The 21,262-nt window shown below is 48.3% G+C and overlaps 1 protein-coding gene across 2 annotated transcripts in view; it reads right to left on the bottom strand.

Annotated features, from left to right (window-relative positions):
• Positions 1–14,652, bottom strand: part of DEPTOR (DEP domain containing MTOR interacting protein) — a 149,855-nt gene extending 135,203 nt beyond the window's left edge. For both annotated transcript variants that reach the window (XM_068109955.2, XM_078774670.1), the window contains exons 1-2: positions 14,508–14,652; positions 9,214–9,369 (exon numbers count right to left, since the gene is read on the bottom strand). In XM_068109955.2, coding sequence (XP_067966056.1) covers positions 9,214–9,305 — 92 coding nt within the window. In that variant the 5' untranslated portion in view covers positions 9,306–9,369; positions 14,508–14,652. The remainder of the gene's footprint in view (positions 1–9,213; positions 9,370–14,507) is intronic.
• Positions 14,653–21,262: the final 6,610 nt, after the last annotated feature.

Below are 21,262 nucleotides of genomic sequence, written 5' to 3' on the forward strand. Positions count from 1 at the left end.
CAAGGTCGTTTGCAGTTTGGACACAGCCAAATTCAAGCTTGAGCCTTGTTGACACCAACGAACTAAAAAACACCATAATACTGCATTCCTGCATGGGTCTGCCGCCCAGCTTCGCCTTCCGCGACAGGTATACGGCCAGTTTAGCGGTAGCGGTTAGGAACCCGAATACAATAGATGTGGTTCCCTTTTTGGGAGGAAAGCCAAAGATGTAAGCTTTCAAAGAAAAGGTAACCTGCAATCTATGGGAAATAAAATTTAACCAATGAAACAAAGGAGAAAGTCTTTCACAATTAATGAAAGCATGAAACAAATCTTCCCTCACCGGACAAAAGGGGCAACAGCCAGAAATGGGGGGAAAAAAACGAATGACAGCATTGGAAGGAACAATCCAGTGGGCCAAACGCCACTGAAGGTCACCTGTTCTTTTAGAAATAAGTCCAGCATACATTGTATCCCATAAAGGCTCAGAGGGGGGACTGGGAGGCAAGAGTCCTTTCCACCGGGTAACCCCAGCTAGAGGTCGGTCCCCAAGAAGAAGTTTCACACAAGACCTATAAATACTCTTGCTGCTCATAGCATGGAAGGGGGGTGACCCTGCGCTCATGGGGGGCAGCTCGTTTGGGGTAAAAGCGACACCTAATTTTGGGACTGTGGGCTCAACCTCTGCGTCCTGCGTCCAATGTAGGCCTAGCTGGTGGCCCCTTAGGATCACCGCTCTTAGTATGTTCCCGATTTGCCTCCTGGACCGAACACCTGTTAGGTCCGCCAGCTCGATCGCAGGCTTACATCCCTGTCCAGAGTCGTGCCGGAGATGACACACTTAGGTCCGCCAGCTCGTTCGCAGGCTTCCATCCCTGTCCAGAGTCGTGCCGGAGATGACACACTTTCAGGATGTTGGCCACTATAAAATGCTGGCAGAAGTCGCGACTCCTCGGGATATCGGGGAAAAGTGGGTTGAAAAATAAAGGCTCATGTGCATACATGTTAGTGCCATACGAGTCTGTTTGGCGACTTATCGAAACGCCCTGCCAGGCATTCAAGAGGCTCTGATAAAAGACTGGGAGCAGAGATGTATCGACGTGTTGAAGGTTGGTCAGGAAAAGTTCCTGTCCGTATCCGAGCCTCCCAGCTCGTTGAAGAATGGAGCAGGCCAAGGGCTTTCCTGGTAGGTGTTCTGCATAAAGCAAGCGTTGGATGGAGCGGAGCCGGAAGGCCAACACGCGGCATTTCACATCGACTAGGCCATGACCACTCTCGGCCGAGGGACAACATATGGCGCTGGGTCGAAGCCAGTGGTAGCCTCCGAAAAAAAATCCACCAGTTTCCTCTGGATAGCTTGGAGCAAAACCTCCGGTGGTTGCAGGCAGATGAACCGGTGCTGCAAAAGGGTAGTGACGAGGTTGTTGACAACTAGCGCGCGACCCTTGTAGGAAAGGTGGGGTAGAGCTCTTTTCCATCGGCTCAAACGCCCATCTACCTGGTCAATGATCCTGTCCCAATTGTTCTGGGCATACTGAGGAGGACCGAGGAAGACGCCCAAATACTTGATGCCATCGTTTGCCCACACTAGCTCTGCAGGAAGGGGAGGTGGTGGTAATAACGGTGGTATAGGTAAGTCATTTTTTGGAAAGGGGATCCACAGAGCCTTGCTTTTCCCCCAATTACACCTTAATGATGAGGCAAGGTTGAAGTCCGACAAACACTTTGCCATGGCGTCACTGTCGCATTTTCTTTTTATAATGACACAAAGGTCGTCGGCATAAGCTGACAGGGTCAAAGGTGGGTGTCCTGGAGAAAGGACAAGTCCAGGGATATCCTTTCTGAGGGCGATTAAGAGGGGCTCCAAGGCGAGGGCAAATAATAGACCTGAAAGTGGACAACCTTGCCTTACCCCTCTCTGAACCTTTATGGGTGGGCAAAATTCGTTGTTAACTTTGATCAAGCTGGAGATGTTTGCATATAACAAAGCTTATGTAGGCTCTAAAATTAGTGCCGAGCCCACAAGCTTGTAACACATGACACAAAAACTCATGATCAATGCTATCAAAGGCCTTTGCAAGGCCAAGAAACACCAATCCAAAATCCTCTTTGACACATTTACCAGTTAACAAATCTCTGACTAGGAATATGTTGTCATAGATGGATCTGCCAGGGATGCCGCAACTTTGATCAGGTGACACCAGGTCCCCAATAACTGTCTTCAACCGGTTCGCAAGGACCTTGGAAAACAGTTTGTAATCCGTGCACAACAAAGAGATCGGACGCCAGTTTGACAGGTGTCGGAGATCGCCAGTCTTGGGTAGCAGGCAGAGTACTGCTCTTCTAAAACTGAGCGGTAATTCTCTGGATAAAAGAGATGCATCCAGAACATTGAGCAGCTCTGGGCCCAAAATGTCCCAGAATGCCGAAAGAAATTCGACCGGTAGGCCATCGATGCCAGGGGCTTTTCCCGACTCCATCTCAGCAAGTGCACCGGTTAGCTCTGGAAGGGTAATTGGAGCATCCAGTTCCAGACGTTGGGCCTCAGCCACAGAAGGAAGATGAGAGGTCAAAACATTCATCATTTCGTGAGAAACTGTTTTGGCCTTGAAAGTTCAGAAAAGAAATCGATTACATTTAATCTTATATCACTCGGATTTGTTAGGATGTCCAAAGATATAAGTCGTGCTGGTTTCTCTACAGTTTCTAGGTGAAAGAAAGCCTTAGTTGGGGTATCTGAAACCTTTATATTCTGTAATCTTAGCCTAACTAGTGTGCCCGCTGCTTTTTCATGGATCAAATCCCTTAATTGGGCCTTCTTCTCGAGTAGCAACCGATAGTTCACTGGGTTGCTCTCATTGGCCAACTTGCTCTCTAACCTTAAGATGTCTGCTTCCAAGCAAGCCATCGTGATATGTTTTACATTGGTACAGTGCGAATTAAATTGTTGACAAAATACTCGAATTTGGGCCTTTAGGTTATCCCACCAGAGACTAATTGAGGAGAAAGATTTTTTAGTACTCATTTCAGCCCAGAAATCACGAAAGGAGTCTGTAAATAAACTATCTTCTAAAAGTTTAACGTTAAACTTCCAGTAACTATTTCTGCATGTGGGTCGAGGAAAAGAAAGATCTAAGGTTACCATATGGTGGTCTGAAAACAATGACGGAAAACAACCTGAAGAGGCCGCGACGTTCCTAAAGGGTACATTAATGTACCAGCGGTCGAGTCTTGCCGAAGACACCCGGCCATTGGCACATCGACACCAGGTAAACTGGACTATGTTGGGGTGATGCAATCGCCAAACATCCAGTAGACCGGCCGTCTTGAAGAAACGGGATAGGTCCGCATGGGACTCGGGGTGGGGTTCTGCAGAGTTTCTATCCTTCGAAGGGTCAAAGGTGCAATTAAAGTCACCACCAATGCACACACATTGGTCGAGATCAACTGATTTCAGGTGGTTTACCATGGAGGTGGAGAAGGCCTTTCGGTCCCTGCTCTCACTAGGTGCGTACACATTGAAAATGGTACAGCGGAAGTTTTGATGTGCAAGCTGAAGGGAAATAAGCCGGCCTTTTATGACTTCCTGAAAATGACAAGACTCAAAAGCTAGACCTGGCTTTAGAAAAAACCCAACCCCAGCAGATGAGGCTGACAGATTGCTAAAATAGCATTGCCCTTTGAAAGTTTGGCACCAGTCATGTTCCACATTAGGTGTGATGTGGGTCTCTTGTAGTAAAATAACATTTGCCTTTTTACGGTCAAACAAGTTTTTGACTTGGGCCTGACGGAGGTGACTTGCACCCCCACCATTCATGTTTAAGGTCGCAAAGGAAATGTTTTTCATTCCGTGGTAATGAAATCGCCCTGTGCTTGGGAACACTCCGTACCTGCTCGGGTAACACACTTTCTTAACCTGTGGAATTGAGATTTCGTCAGGTCAAAATCCTCACGCGCTTTGGTTATTGACTTTGCGGTGCAAATGAATGCAGCCAAGTCAGGGAAATAGTCTTTAATGACAATGTTGCGGTGACGATACGTTTCGTTAAGGAAGGTAAGAATGAGTTGAGGGGATACCTGCGAGTGACCTGTCATCGCTTGTGACAGCGCGGTTGCCTCAATGTCATCTTCGGACTCAGACACGTCAGATAACATGTCGTCAGGATCTGGGGTATTACCCGCTGCCCCCACGGTCTTGTCTGGAGGCACCTTCACAAGTTTCCCAAGGTGTTCCCGAGAGCACTCGTTAACACTTTGGTGGATATTTGTATCTGGGGTCGGAGCTTGGGTTTGAGATCCCAGCAAACTCAGATTTACCGGCCCCATTTGTACAGTGGGAACATTTATTGAATCCTTAGTCTGCTCGGTATTTAAAGGGGGGACAAGCGGAAAAACATTTCCCAGCTTGGAAATGGTAATACTTTCACTGGAGGTTTCGCACTCGGAAACTTCCAGGTGAGAGGTACAAATTTTATTTTTCGGCTCATTTACATAATGAGACTCGCTGGTGTCATTGACAACGGTATTCATGTACTCAGTTAGTGAGGGAATGTCAGAGGGACACTCGGACACATGTGCACCGGAAATGGTGCCGCCCATGACCGCCTTCTTTGCAGCACCAGCGAAAATGCTTGGCGCTGGTGCTCTTCGCTTTTTAGCATACACTATGGATTCTTCGTTCATGGGTTCGGGAAAGGGGGCAATGCTAGTTGTGTCAGTCACATCGGTGGGTGTCATCACATTGGAATCGGAAAGCACCGGTGTGACAGACGACTCAGTCGGGGTGTCAGAAGGTACGGTCGGGGTGTCAGAAGGTACGGTCGGGGTGTCAGAAGGTACGGTCGGGGTGTCAGAAGGTACGGTCGGGGTGTCAGAAGGTACGGTCGGGGTGTCAGAAGGTACGGTCGGGGTGTCAGAAGGTACGGTCGGGGTGTCAGAAGGTACGGTCGGGGTGTCAGAAGGTACGGTCGGGGTGTCAGAAGGTACGGTCGGGGTGTCAGAAGGTACGGTCGGGGTGTCAGAAGGTACGGTCGGGGTGTCAGAAGGTACGGTCGGGGTGTCAGAAGGTACGGTCGGGGTGTCAGAAGGTACGGTCGGGGTGTCAGAAGGTACGGTCGGGGTGTCAGAAGGTACGGTCGGGGTGTCAGAAGGTACGGTCGGGGTGTCAGAAGGTACGGTCGGGGTGTCAGAAGGTACGGTCGGGGTGTCAGAAGGTACGGTCGGGGTGTCAGAAGGTACGGTCGGGGTGTCAGAAGGTACGGTCGGGGTGTCAGAAGGTACGGTCGGGGTGTCAGAAGGTACGGTCGGGGTGTCAGAAGGTACGGTCGGGGTGTCAGAAGGTACGGTCGGGGGGTCAAAGGGTACGGTCGGGGTGTCAGAAAGTACGGTCGGGGTGTCAGAAGGTATGGTCGGGGTGTCAGAAGGTACGGTCGGGGTGTCAGAAGGTACGGTCGGGGCGTCAGAAGGTACGGTCGGGGCGTCAGAAGGTACGGTCGGGGCGTCCGAAGGTGCGGTCGGGGTGTCAGAGGGTACGGTCCGGGTGACGGAAGGTACGGTAGGGTTGACAGGAGATACGGTCCGGGTGACGGAAGGTACGTTAGGGGTAACAGGAGATACGGTCCGGGTGTCAGCGGGTGTCAGTCTGGTCCAGTTGCAGAATCAGTCAAGGGTTGAAAGAAACTTCTCCACCTTCTCAGGTGGAAAAGACAGAGTCCAGCAGCATTTGGGTGGGTACCGAGAGTGAGGGGTTGGGGACACTTTAGAAGCAAACACAGAATTGAGGCATTCAGCCTTCTCATGAGCGGAGTTGTCTGTGGTGCCATTGGAAGAGAGGGAAGGGATGTCGGGTAGCATACTCCAGAGACAGAGAGATGACAAGTTGTTTCGGAGCAATTACCACACCACAGGATTCAGTGTACAATGGGAGGAAAGAAGGGCAGGATAATTGAACATGAGATGTGATGAATCTGTGAATGAGAGAGAATGTTTCTGTGGAAGAATTCCCAGACTGAGTAAGGACCAGGGGCAGTAGATATGGGAGACCAGTCCTGAAGAGAGACAGCTGCTTGCAGTCCAGACTAGAGAAAAGTTTTAAGAATTTGCTTGAGTGATATGCCAGATTATCCAGCATTGAGGAAGCTCTCTGGGAATAGTCAGAGAGATGTTGACTCTCATAAGCAAATGATTAGATGAACCAATTGGAGCAGAGGAAGAGCAGGAGACATTTGCAGGGAAGTTTGTCATCATCAGGTCCAGAAGGGAGGATTTGCCATTGGGAGAAATCCAGGTTGGAAAGTTCACAGATTGCATCAGTCCTATATATGGAGTCACAGAAGTTATATGCTGAAGTGACATGGCTGATGAGAGAGGTATCAACACCCAGCCAATTTGCATGATGACCATTGAAATCGCCACATACGAGGAAGAGAGAGTTGGGATTAGTGGTTAAAACTTAGTCCGTGTTGTCTGAGAGAGATATATAGATGAAGTCGTCACTGTATTGGAGGATGGTACGACACAAACAAGAGGTGGGAGAAGAGGGAAGTCGTAGCCAAAGGTACTCTTGGGGTTGAGAGGTTTAAGATCAGTACAAGAGAATTGAGGAATTGAGATGTGATGTCAAGTACAACTCCGCCGGCAGGGTTTAGGTCTATTGTATCAAAGGAGACAATATCCATCGGCAATAGTTGGTGGACATGAAAGAACCCACGGTGTCCTTCGTGAAGAAAAGGTGAGCTATCACCGGTACCATGACCGAATTACAAATTCCAACTCTAATGTTAGTCAAACTTCAGGCCTGGTCAGCCAGTTTGTGAAATACTAAGGCCAAGCATCCCCAGACCTACCTACCCCACAAGAACGTGGGAATTAATGAGGCCGTTAAAGAAGGGAAAGAGAGCATAGCATAAAATTCCCCTTGAAGCTAAAAGCAAATATATACGGTCAAGACGATTAATAAACACAAGGTTGGTGTCAATGAACTTCAGAAGAAACGTGCAAGGCTAATGCATGTCCGTAGTAGGAAAAATATGGCTTTTGCATTCCAGAAAGTTGCTGTCCATGTCCAAAGTACAAGGTTGCTTGGACGCTGCATGGAAAAATTACGTCTGGTGACATTTAAAGATTTGAACGGAGTAAGTCTTCCCAACAATCAAACTGTCAATGTGCAAAGAGCCTGAGACTCAAAAATAAAATTCAGTGGACATTTTTCAGGCCGAATGGAGGAAAGCGCCGATATTCTAAGCCCAACTGGAGGAAAGCGCCGATATTCTAAGCCCAACTGGAGAAAAGGGCCGATATTTGAAGCCCAACTGGAGAAAAGTGCCGATATTCGAGGCCCAACTGGAGAAAAGGGCCAATATTCGAAGCCCGACTGGAGAAAAGGGCCGATATTCGAAGCCCGACTGGAGAAAAGGGCCGATATTCGAAGCCCGAATGGAGAAAAAGGCCGATATTCGAAGCCCAACTGGAGAAAAGCGCCGATATTCGAAGCCCGACTGGAGAAAAGAGCCGATATTCGAGGCCCGACTGGAGAAAAGAGCCGATATTCGAGGCCCGACTGGAGAAAAGAGCCGATATTCGAGGCCCGACTGGAGAAAAGAGCCGATATTCGAGGCCCGACTGGAGAAAAGAGCCGATATTCGAGGCCCGACTGGAGAAAAGAGCCGATATTCGAGGCCCGACTGGAGAAAAGAGCCGATATTCGAGGCCCGACTGGAGAAAAGAGCCGATATTCGAGGCCCGACTGGAGAAAAGAGCCGATATTCGAGGCCCGACTGGAGAAAAGAGCCGATATTCGAGGCCCGACTGGAGAAAAGAGCCGATATTCGAGGCCCGACTGGAGAAAAGAGCCGATATTCGAGGCCCGACTGGAGAAAAGAGCCGATATTCGAGGCCCGACTGGAGAAAAGAGCCGATATTCGAAGCCCGACTGGAGAAAAGAGCCGATATTCGAGGCCCGACTGGAGAAAATGGCCAATATTCGAAGCCCGACTGGAGAAAAGAGCCGATATTCGAGGCCCGACTGGAGAAAAGAGCCGATATTCGAGGCCCGACTGGAGAAAAGAGCCAATATTCGAGGCCCAACTGGAGAAAAGGGCCGATATTCGAGGCCCGGCTGGAGAAAATGGCCGATATTCGAGGCCCGACTGGAGAAAAGGGCCGATATTCGAGGCCCGGCTGGAGAAAAGGGCCGATATTCGAGGCCCGGCTGGAGAAAAGGGCCAATATTCGAAGCCCGACTGGAGAAAAGGGCCAATATTCGAAGCCCGACTGAATTCAAGGCCGACCAATATTCAAGGCCGACTGGAGAAAAGGGCCGATATTCAAGGCCCGACTGGTCCCCTTTTTGAAGCAATGTTTTATGGCTGGATGCTCTTCCTGCCACCAACCCTGGTAGTCACCTCTTGTGACACACAGGGAATTACCAGTGAACTGGTACTCAGTTTGCCGACCTCGGAAGGATGACAGGCTGAGTCAACCCCCCGGCGTTAATTCAGCGATTGACCGGGATTCAAACCCAGGATCCTAGGATCCCAAGCCAGCACACGAACCGCTAAGCCAACACCAGGCTTAATCCAAAACAAGGAAGTTTATAATAAATCTTATTCCACGTATTTTAGGGGTGAATAAAAATAACATCCAACAGCAATAACAGGAAACCGTGAGAATTTGAGGCTTGAAATATCCTTCTCTACAATAAGGATGCCTGGCCTGTCTGAAGCGCACGCGTTTCCCCACTGTGGTAGCAGCAGGTGCAGGCCTGCTTTTCCCCTTCACTTCCCATTAATTTCATAAGTAACGTCATTATTAGCATTTCAAAATGATCACAATAATGTACACGAGGTCCGTCGAAGGCTGCCACATTGGTATATATTTATAATATACCTTCTCGCCACATACACCATCTCTTTAAACAACACCTTCAATCGACAGGTTACTACTCGTATATGCAAAAGCTGAAGGTAGGCGACAGACTCACCCAGACAAGACCAGCAACAAACGTCCTTCGGAAGGTCGCAAACGAGCCTGGATAATGACCAAACGCGTGAACGAGCGTAAGAACACGTGGCGATTCGTCAACAAAGATCAAATTCACCTCCACGAGGGGGGAGATGACGCGCGCGTTGCCACGTGCACGTCCAGCTAGGTATCCTCGTCCATGGCTGGTGGACAACGAGACCGACTTAATTCAGGAGCCGTTGGCTCCGGACTGAGCGTGTGCGCAACCCTTACCGCAACTTCTCTCCGCCGAGCAGCGTCTCTGCCAGGGTCTGCACGTGCAGCAACGCCCGGCTGTGTCGTCGCCGACTCACCGCCTCGTCCATGGTCCAGCGGTGCGATCGCGCCTAGCACCTCGGTGAGGCCGCCGGCTCCTGTCGCTCGGTCATCCTGGTCGTGAGGGAAACGCACGACGTAGTGAGACGTGCGTGTGAATACGACGCTTCGATGATCGACTCATTGTGGGAATGTTATGACAGCGTTTGCAGCTCAGAACAAATGTCCACGTGTGTGACGTAAATCGCAGGCGAAACCCTCGCTGACCCGGCCCCCACCACCTCCATTCTCCACACAATAAACGGTAAATGAATTCCCACCAACACCACAATCTCCAATGCCATAGATGCTCCCTCCCAATCACAACCACCTCCAAACGACATATATTCCCTCCCTCCAACCCACCACCCCCAAACACATTCCCTCCCTCCCACCCACCACCCACAAACACATTCCCTCCCTCCCACCCACCACCCACAAACACATTCCCTCCCTCCCACCCACCACCCCCAAACACATTCCCTCCCAACCCCATTAACCGACATGTCCATCCAAGCCCATTCCCTCCCACAACCCTATAACATTCCCTCCCACCCCCACAACCTTAAATACATTCCCTCCGTCTCACCCCACAACCCTTCAACATTCCCTCACCCCACACCATTCCCTCCCACCCCCACAACCTTAAATACATTCCCTCTCACCCCACAACCCTTCAACATTCCCTCACCCCACAACCCCACACCATTCCCTCCCAGCCCCACAACCTTAAATACATTCCCTCTGTCTCACCCACAACCCTTCAACATTCCCTCACCCCACAACCCTACACCATTCTCTCCCACCCCCACAACCATAAATACATTCCCTCCCAACGCCACAACATTCCGTCCTACCCTCATAACCCTAAATACATTCCCTCCCTCCCACCCACCACCCCCAAACACATTCCCTCCCTCCCACCCACCACCCCCAAACACATTCCTTCCATCCCACCACCCCCAAACACATTCCCTCCCTCCCACCCACCACCCCCAAGCACATTCCCTCCCTCCCACCCACCACCCCCAAACACATTCCCTCCCTCCCACCCACCACCCCCAAACACATTCCCTCCCTCCCACCACCCCCAAACACATTCCCTCCCTCCCACCCACCACCCCCAAACACATTCCCTCCCTCCCACCACCCCCAAACACATTCCCTCCCTCCCACCCACCACCCCCAAACACATTCCCTCCCTCCCACCACCCCCAAACACATTCCCTCCCACCCACCCACCACCACCAAACACATTCCCTCCCAACCGCCCACCCACCACCACCACCCAACACATTCCCTCCCACCCACCCGCACACCCACCACCAAACACATTCCCTCCCACCCACCCACCACCACCAAACACATTCCCTCCCACCCACCCACCACCCCCAAACACATTCCCTCCCACCCACCCACCACCCCCAAACACATTCCCTCCCAACCCCATTAACCGACATGTCCATCCAAGCCCATTCCCTCCCACAACCCTATAACATTCCCTCCCACCCCCACAACCTTAAATACATTCCGTCTCACCCCACAACCCTTCAACATTCCCTCACCCCACACCATTCCCTCCCACCCCCACAACCTTAAATACATTCCCTCTCACCCCACAACCCTTCAACATTCCCTCACCCCACAACCCCACACCATTCCCTCCCAGCCCCACAACCTTAAATACATTCCCTCTGTCTCACCCACAACCCTTCAACATTCCCTCACCCCACAACCCTACACAATTCTTTCCCACCCCCACAACCATAAATACATTCCCTCCCAACGCCACAACATTCCGTCCTACCCTCATAACCCTAAATACATTCCCTCCCTCCCACCCACCACCCCCCAAACACATTCCCTCCCTCCCACCCACCCACCACCCCCAAACACATTCCCTCCCTCCCTCCCACCCACCACCCCCAAACACATTCCCTCCCTCCCACCCACCACCCCCAAACACATTCCCTCCCTCCCACCCACCACCCCCAAACACATTCCCTCCCTCCCACCCACCACCCCCAAACACATTCCCTCCCACCCACCACCACCAAACACATTCCCTCACAACCGCCCACCCACCACCACCACCAAACACATTCCCTCCCACCCACCCGCCACCACCAAACACATTCCCTCCCACCCACCACCAAACACATTCCCTCCCACCCGCCCACCCACCACCACCACCAAACACATTCCCTCCCACCCACCCACCACCCCACCACCACCAAACACATTCCCTCCCACCCACCAACCACCCCGAAGCCCATTCCCTCCCACAACCCTATAACATTCCATTCCACCCCACAACTGTACACCATTCCCTCCCACCACCACAACCCTACAACATTCCCTCCCACCCCCACAACCTTAAATACATTCCGTCTCACCCCACACCATTCCCTCCCACCCCCACAACCTTAAATACATTCCCTCTCACCCCACAACCCTTCAACATTCCCTCACCCCACACCATTCCCTCCCACCCCCACAAAATTAAATACATTCCCTCTGTCTCACCCAACACCCTTCAACATTCCCTCACCCCACAACCCTACACCATTCTCTCCCACCCCCACAACCATAAATACATTCCCTCCCAACGCCACAACATTCCGTCCCACCCTCATAACCCTAAATACATTCCCTCCCACACTCACAACCCCACAACAATTCCCTACAACCCTCATAACCCAAAATACATTCCCTCCCACCACCACAACCACACAACATTCAATCCCACCCCCACAACCTTAAATACATTCCGTCTCACCCCACAACCCTTCAACATTCCCTCACCCCACAACCCCACACCATTCCCTCCCACCCCCACAACCTTAAATACATTCCTTCTCACCCCACAACCCTTCAACATTCCCTCACCCCACAACCCCACACCATTCCCTCCCACCCCCACAACCTTAAATACATTCCCTCTCACCCCACAACCCTTCAACATTCCCTCACCCCACAACCCCACACCATTCCCTCCCACCCCCACAACCTTAAATACATTCCCTCTCACCCCACAACCCTTCAACATTCCCTCACCCCCACAACCCAAAAACATCCCCTCTCACCCCACAACCTTAAATACATTCCCCCTCAACCCCACAGCATTCCCTCCCACCCTCATAACCCGAAATACATTCCCTCCCACAGTCACAACCCCAAACACATTCCCTCCCAACCCCATTAACCTACAACATTTCCATCCAAGCCAATTCCCTCCCACAACCCTATAACATTCCATTCCACCCCACAACTGTACACCATTCCCTCCCACCACCACAACCCCACAACATTCCCTCCCACCCCCAAAACCTTAAATACATTCCCTCTCACCCCACAACCCTTCAACATTCCCTCACACCACAACCCTACAACATTCCCTCCCACCCCCACAAACTAAAATACATTCCCTCACCCCACAACCCTACACCATTCCCTCCCACCCCCACAACCATAAATACATTCCCTCCAAACCCCACAACATTTCCTCCCACCCTCATAACCCGAAATACATTCCCTCCCAACCCCACAACCTTGAATACATTCCCTCTCAACCCACAACCCCACAGCATTCCCTCCCACACTCATAACCCGAAATACATTCCCTCCCACACTCACAACCCAACATTCCCTCCCAACCCCACAACATTCCCTCGCCACCACAACCCTAAATACATTCCCTCCCACACTCACAACCCTAAATACATTCCCTCCCACACTCACAACCCTAAATACATTCCCTCTCACCACCATAACCCGAAATGCATTCCCTCTGAGCACCACAACCCTAAATAAATTCCCTCCCACCACCACAACCCTAAATGCATTCACTCTGAGCACCACAACCCTAAATACATTCCCTCCCACACTCACAACCCTAAATACATTCCCTCTCACCACCATAACCCGAAATGCATTCCCTCTGACCACCACAACCCTAAATAAATTCCCTCCCACCACCACAACCCTAAATGCATTCGCTCTGAGCACCACAACCCTAAATGCATTCCCTCCCACCACCACAACCCTAAATACATTCCCTCCCACCACCACAACCCTAAATGCATTCCCTCTCACCACCACAACCCTAAATACATTCCCTCTGACCACCACAGCCCTAAATACATTCCCTCCCACCACCACAACCCTAAATGCATTCCCTCTGACCACCACAACCCTAAATACATTCCTTCTCACCACCACAACCCTAAATACATTCCCTCTCACCACCACAACCCGAAAGACATTCCCTCCCAAACTCACAACCCGAAATGCATTCCCTCACCACCACAACCCTAAATACATTCCCTCTCACCACCACAAACCCTAAATGCATTCCCTCTCACCACCACAACCCTAAATGCATTCCCTCTCACCACCACAACCCTAAATACATTCCCTCTCACCACCACAACCCTAAATGCATTCCCTCTCACCACCACAACCCTAAATGCATTCCCTCTCACCACCACAACCCTAAATGCATTCCCTCTCACCACCACAACCCTAAATGCATTCCCTCTCACCACCACAACCCTAAATGCATTCCCTCACCACCACAACCCTAAATAAATTCCCTCCCACCACCACAACCCTAAATGCATTCGCTCTGAGCACCACAACCCTAAATGCATTCCCTCCCACCACAACAACCCTAAATACATTCCCTCCCACCACCACAACCCTAAATGCATTCCCTCTCGCCACCACAACCCTAAATGCATTCCCTCTCACCACCACAACCCTAAATGCATTCCCTCACCACCACAACCCTAAATGCATTCCCTCACCACCACAACCCAAAATACATTCCCTCTCACCACCACAACCCTAAATGCATTCCCTCTCACCACCACAACCCTAAATACATTCCCTCTCACCACCACCACCCCCCCTCAACCCTAAATACATTATATATATATTTTATCCCATCCCTCACTAACCCTATATAGTACATCTGGACATACACCTCCAACAAGCATTCTCCACAACATATACATCCCCTCGCAGCCCCCACTACCCAAACACACTTTATAATATACATTGCCTGGCACCCCAACCACTTTCTTCCATTCCTCCCCAAACACCCCCGGAAAGAATGCCGGCATCACGCGCCTCCAAAAAGGCGGGAGAGCGTCCATGGTGTCGTGGCTCTTGTGCGGTTCATATCTGGGTTCATCGTATCGACCACCTACCGTGATCTGAGCCGCGGGGGACGTTCCGGAGGTTCTTCTTTAGCACGCACGACCCAGATCAGCACCCCGTGCTCCCCTTCCCTTCCTTCAGTGAAGCAGCGACATCAGCAGTGCCCCCTACAGGCCTCAACGTCAACGATCAGGGACGTCCTCCTCTTCGTTTCCGTTAAAGATTTAAAAACCCGTTAATGATTTACAAAATCGATTCCATCAAATCCCAAATTAGATTTCTATCTCCAAGTGCCATGTACAATGTACATATAAACCCTCGGTTGCTTCAACTTCAAGTCCGTTACCTTTTCGCGCCTTAATTTCGAATAATAAACCGATATATTAAAATTTTGAGGAAATTATTTACACATCCACGTGTAGGTGTGTAAATCATTTATCGCACTGGAAAGTTTATCCACACGAAGGATAATTCATTTTTTATTCATTCTCGTAATTTCAATTCAAAATTACTTTAACTTATTTTTCCCGAAAGGTTTATAAATACGACGGTCTTTACTCTTCAGAGGTCGCACACAAAATGTGGTAACGAAGGTACAAGATAATTGCGAAATGTTTACAATGCATATAAATATTTATTCCGAATTAATGAGACATTTTTCGACGATAACAAGAAAATAGAGATGAAGTCCGTACGTTTTACACTCAGATATTACCCAGAATGCTCCTCGTTCTTTCCAGGTGTAAATGGCAGTTCTATATTGGACGGACGCGATAACGCGATTGCTTGATGGCATCACGTGACTGAGGATTCTCCCCCGTGACGTTCCGGGAAACATCCGCCCCACCTCCAAAGCGTGACGTATTTCGTGTGTGGCTCCATGATTGACGATTGTCTAAAAAAGAATGATTTAACCTCTTCAACTTTGACCCCCCACTGCAACTCATTCGTAATCTGTCATTCTTATAATACAAGTACCCTACTGCAAAGCCGCAATGAGCCGGCGAAGCCAAAGCCTCTTGCCACTATTTTACCCATCACGATGGCATCAGTAGGTTAGGTAGTTGATAGTAGGTCGGTGTAGGTACCGTACCTGGTAAGACTTGGTAAAAGAGAAGAGCAGACAGTCCTCCCCAATACCGACATACAATAAATGTCACAAGAAGCTTGAGGAAGTAACTATACGATGTGCTAGCTTAAGGCCTATTTTAAGAAATTTTAACTGGGCTTAACATACGTTTTCACAGTATGTGTGTAGTCTTCTAACTTCAGTCGCTGTCAGGGCTGGTTCTCTCCGGGCACTGCGGCTTCCCCCACCAGAAGAAGTTAGCTTGCAGTAAGATCAGTGCCGACAGGTCAGACGATAGCGCCGTTTCAACGGCAATGTGTGACTGTCGTTAATCAAACCGTGTCGATGGCGCTGATTGGCTGACCTAAGCTGATCGCTGATTGGTCAGCTCACAAAATTTCCCAAATTCAGACCTAAAAGGACACCAGTTGCATTCTGGATGAGATTAAAATTGATAAAATTTACTTCTTGATTAATTCGGTGAATTCCGTCTCAACTTCGGATATTTCCGGCCGTGAAAAACTATCCCATACGGCCGCGAGATTTCTAAAAAATAATTCTTCGTCAATTTTAGAATATTTGACGCCGTTTTCACCCTCCGAAACGCGTAATAAGCTTTTTAAAAATACTTTTTCAAATGCTCGAATCTCATTGGTTCTGGTGTTTGGGGATGATTTTCGTCGAAGATAACGAGGTTGGTCTTAAAGTATTTTGATAACAAATTAGAGGTGCATAAGATTGTGAATCAAACAAAGATGGGTGAAACAAACTCCTATTGAACTTTTTCGAAATTTTGTTATGCATACTTCCGCATCCAGAAGATGGCGGCCTCCATTGAGTGATTTGGTTTTTGGAATATTTTTTCAAATGCTCGAATCTCATTGGTTCCGGTGTTTGGTGATGATTTTCATTTAAGATAACCAGGCCCGGGCGGGCCGAGGTTGGTCTTAAAGTATTTTAATTACAAATTAGAGGTGCATTAGATTGTGAATCAAACAAAGACGGGTGAAACAAACTCCTATGGAACCTTTTCAAATTTGTTATGCATACTTCCGCATCTGCAAGATGGCGGCCTCCATTGAGCGATTTGGTGCGTCAAAGCTTCGAAATTCTCAAGCCAAGGGATCCAGCATAATCTGTTTTTTCAACGTAATACGTACGCGTTCATTGACAACACCGGCTTCGCCGGCTACGAGTACCCGACTGCAAAGCTGCAATGAGCCGGCGAAGCCAAAGCCTCTTGCCACTATTTTACCCATCACTATGGTATCAGTAGGTTAGGTAGTTGGTAGTAGGTAGGTGTAGTAGGTACCGTACCTAGTTCAAAATGACACCATTTGCATTCTGGATGAGATTAAAATTGATAAAATTTACTTCTTGATTAATTCGGTGAATTCCGTCTCAACTTAGGATATTTCCGGGCATGAAAAACTATCCCCTACGGCCGCGAGATTTCTAAAAAATAATTCTTCGTCAATTTTAGAATATTTGACGCCGTTTTCACCCTCAAACGCGTAATAAGCTTTTTTGAAATAATTTTTGAAATGCTCGAATCTCATTGGTTCCGGTGTTTGGTGACGATTTTTGTTGAAGATAACGAGGTTGGTCTTAAAGTATTTTAATTACACATTAGAGGTGCATCAGAATGTGAATCAAACAAAGACGGGTGAAACAAACTCCTATTGAACGTTTTCTCAATTTTTTAATGCAAACTTCCACATACGGATGATGGTGGCCTCCACTGATTGATTTGGTTTTAGAAATATTTTTTTCAAATGCTCGAATCTCATTGGTTCCGGTGTTTGGTGACGATTTTCGTTGAAGATAACCAGGCCCGTGCGGGCCGAGGTTGGTCTTAAAGTATTTTAATTACAAATTATAGGTGCATAAGATTGTGAATCAAACAAAGACGGGTGAAACAAACTCCTATTGAACCTTTTTCAAGTTGTTATGCATCCTTCCGCATCCGCAAGAAGGCGGCCTCCATTGAGCGATTTGGTGTGTCACAGCTTCGGAATTCTCAAGCCAAGGGATCCAGCATAATCTGGTTTTCAACATAATACGTACGCGTTTATTGACAACACCGGCTTCGCCGGCTACTAGTACCGACTGCAAAGCCACAATGAGCCGGCGAAGCCAAAGCCTCTTGCCACTATTTTACCCATCACTATGGTATCAGTAGGTTAGGTAGTTGGTAGTAGGTAGGTGTAGTAGGTACCGTACCTGGTAAGTCTTGGTAAAAGAGAAGAGCAGACAGTCCTCCCCAATACCTGCATACCTCTTGCCACTATTTTACCCATCACCATGGCATCAGTAGGTTAGGTAGTTGGTAGTAGGTAGGTAGGTAGTTGGTAGTAGGTAGGTGTAGTAGGTAACGTACCTGGTAAGACTTGGTAAAAGGGAAGAGCAGACAGTCCTCCCCAATACCTGCATACAATAAATGTCACAAGAAGCTTAAGGAAGTAATGATACGATGTGCTAACTTAAGGCCTATTTTAAGAAATTTTAACTGGGCTTAACATACGTTTTCACAGTATGTGTGTAGTCTTCTAACTTCAGTCGCTGGCAGGACTGGTTCTCTCCGGGCACGGCAGCTTCCTCCACCAGAAGACGTTAGCTTGCAGTGATTAATTCGGTGAATTCCGTCTCAACTTCGGATATTTCCGGCCGTGAAAAACTATCCGTATTTCTAAACTAAATATGTAAACCGCTTATACCATATTTCTGGCCTTGAAAAACTATCCCGTACGGCCGCGAGATTTCTAAAAAATAATTCTTCGTCAATGTTAGAATATTTGACTATCCCGTATAGAGAAGAGCAGACAGTCCTCCCCAATACCTGCATACCATTTCATTTCACCCTCCAAAACGCGTAATAATATTTTTTCAAATGCTCGAATCTCATTGGTTCTGGTGTTTGATGACGATTTTCGTTGAAGATAACGAGGTTGGTCTTAACGTATTTTAATTACTAATTAGAGGTTTCATTAGATTGTGAATCAAAGAACGACGGGTGAAACAAACTCCTATTGAACTTTTTCGCAATTGTTTTATGCAAACTTCCGCATCCGGTCGATGGCGGCCACCATTGAGTGATTTCATTTTAGAAATATTTTTGCAAATGCTCGACTCTCATTGGGTCCGGTGTTTGGTGACGCGTTTTGTTGAAGATAACCAGGCCCGTGCGGGCCGATGTTGGTCTTAAATTATTTTATTAATACATTGGAGGTGCATAAGATTGTGAATCAAACGATGACGGGTGAAAGAAACTCCTAATGAACGTTTTAAATTTGTCATGCATACTTCCGCATCCGCAAGATGGCTGCCTCCACTGTGCTTCGGATTCTCGAGCCAAGGCATAATCAGGTTTTCAATATAATACGTACTCGTTTATTGACAACACCGGCTTCGCCGGCTAAAATTATTTTATTCATACATTGGAGGTGCATAAGATTGTGAATCAAACGATGACGGGTGAAAGAAACTCCGAATGAACGTTTTAAATTTGTTATGCATACTTCCGCATCCGTAAGATGGCTGCCTCCACTGCGCTTCGGATTCTCGAGCCAAGGCATAATCAGGTTTTCAACATAATACGTACTCGTTTATTGACAACACCGGCTTCGCCGGCTACTAGTACCGACTGCAAAGCCGCAATGAGCCGGCGAAGCCAAAACCTCTTGCCACTATTTTACCCATCACCATGGCATCAGTAGGTTAGGTAGTTGGTAGTAGGTAGGTAGGTAGTTGGTAGTAGGTAGGTAGGTAGTTGGTAGTAGGTAGGTGTAGTAGGTACCGTACCTGGTAAGACTTGGTAAAAGAGAACAGCAGACAGTCCTCCACAATACCTGCATACCTCTTGCCACTATTTTACCCATCACCATGGCATCAGTAGGTTAGGTAGTTGGTAGTAGGTAGGTAGGTAGTTGGTAGTAGGTAGGTGTAGTAGGTACCGTACATGGTAAGACTTGGTAAAAGAGAAGAGCAGACAGTCCTCCCCAATACCTGCATACCTCTTGCCACTATTTTACCCATCACCATGGCATCAGTAGGTTAGGTAGTTGGTAGTAGGTAGGTAGGTAGTTGGTAGTAGGTAGGTGTAGTAGGTACCGTACCTGGTAAGACTTGGTAAAAGAGAAGAGCAGACAGTCCTCCCCGATGGCAATACCTGCATACAATACAATAAATGTCACAAGAAGCTTAAGGAAGTAATTATACGATGTGCTAGCTTAAGGCCTATTTTTAACTGGGCTTAACATACGTTTTCTCAGTAAGTGTGTAGTCTTCTAACTTCAGTCGCTGTCAGGCGCCAGGGCTGGTTCTCTGACTCTCCGGGCACGGCAGCTTCGTCCATCAGAAGACGTTAGCTTGCAGTGATTAATTCGGTGAATTCCATCTCAACTTCGGATATTTCCGGCCGTGAAAAACTATCCGTATTTCGAAACTAAATATGTAAACCGCTTATACCATATTTCTGGCCGTGAAAAACTATCTCGTACGGCCGCGAGATTTCTAAAAAATAATTCTTCGTCAATTTTAGAATATTTGACGCCGTTTTCACCCTCCGAAACGCGTAATAATAATTGGTTCTGGTGTTTGATGACGATTTTCGTTGAAGATAACGAGGTTGGTCTTAACGTATTTTAATTACTAATGAGATGTTTCATTAGATTATGAATCAAAGAACGACGGGTGAAACAAGCTCCGATTGAACTTTTTCGCAATTGTTTTATGCAAACTTCCGCATCCGGTCGATGGCTGTCTCCAGCACTCCATCCAGTGAGTGATTTCATTTTAGACATATTTTTGCAAATGCTCGACTCTCATTGGGTCCGGTGTTTGGTGACGCGTTTTGTTGAAGATAACCAGGCCCGTGCGGGCCGATGTCGGTCTTAAATTATTTTATTAATACATCGGAGGTGCATAAGATTGTGAATCAAACGACGACGGGTGAAAGAAACTCCTAATGAACGTTTTAAATTTGTTATGCATACTTCCGCATCCGCAAGATGGCTGCGCCCACTGCGCTTCGGATTCTCGAGCCGAGGCATAATCAGGTTTTCAACATAATACGTACTCGTTTATTGACAACAACGGCTTCGCCGGCTACTAGTACCGACTGCAAAGCCGCAATGAGCCGGCGAAGCCAAAGCCTCTTGCCACTATTTTTACCCATCACTATGGCATCAGTAGGTTAGGTAGTTGGTAGTAGGTAGGTGTAGTAGGTACCGTACCTGGTAAGACTTGGTAAAAGAGAAGAGCAGACAGTCCTCAAAAAAACATGACCCATCACCAGGGACATCTACTGCAGCATAATCATATTCCCAAAAAGAAGACAATGGTGTCACATCCGATGGCTTTACTTGGTGCAACGTAAAAACCTCTCTCAAGTTACCACGGACTGTTGTCGAATCATGTTTCAGTGATGATAGCACTGGTGGAGGTTGTACCATTTTTCCTTTCATTTCGGTGCTTGTTCTTTCTCCGTAACAGACAACAGTGCCCAAAGCAATGACGATTTAGCTTAGGAAATTTGAGGATATGATGAGAACTATTTCGAGCAGTATATGCTTACACGTGATTCGGTTGTTTTGCACCAACCTCGTTCCCGGCGTCGCAGACGTGTCGAGGGCGCTGATTGGCTGATTCGGTTCTCCGACGGCCACGAGATTTCTAAAAAATAATTTTTCGTCAATGTGAGAATATTTGATGCCGTTTTCACCGTCCGAAACGTGT

Source organism: Myxine glutinosa, chromosome 3 (genome assembly GCF_964187855.1).
Source record: "Myxine glutinosa chromosome 3, kmMyxGlut1.1, whole genome shotgun sequence".
NCBI lineage: Eukaryota > Metazoa > Chordata > Myxini > Myxiniformes > Myxinidae > Myxine > Myxine glutinosa.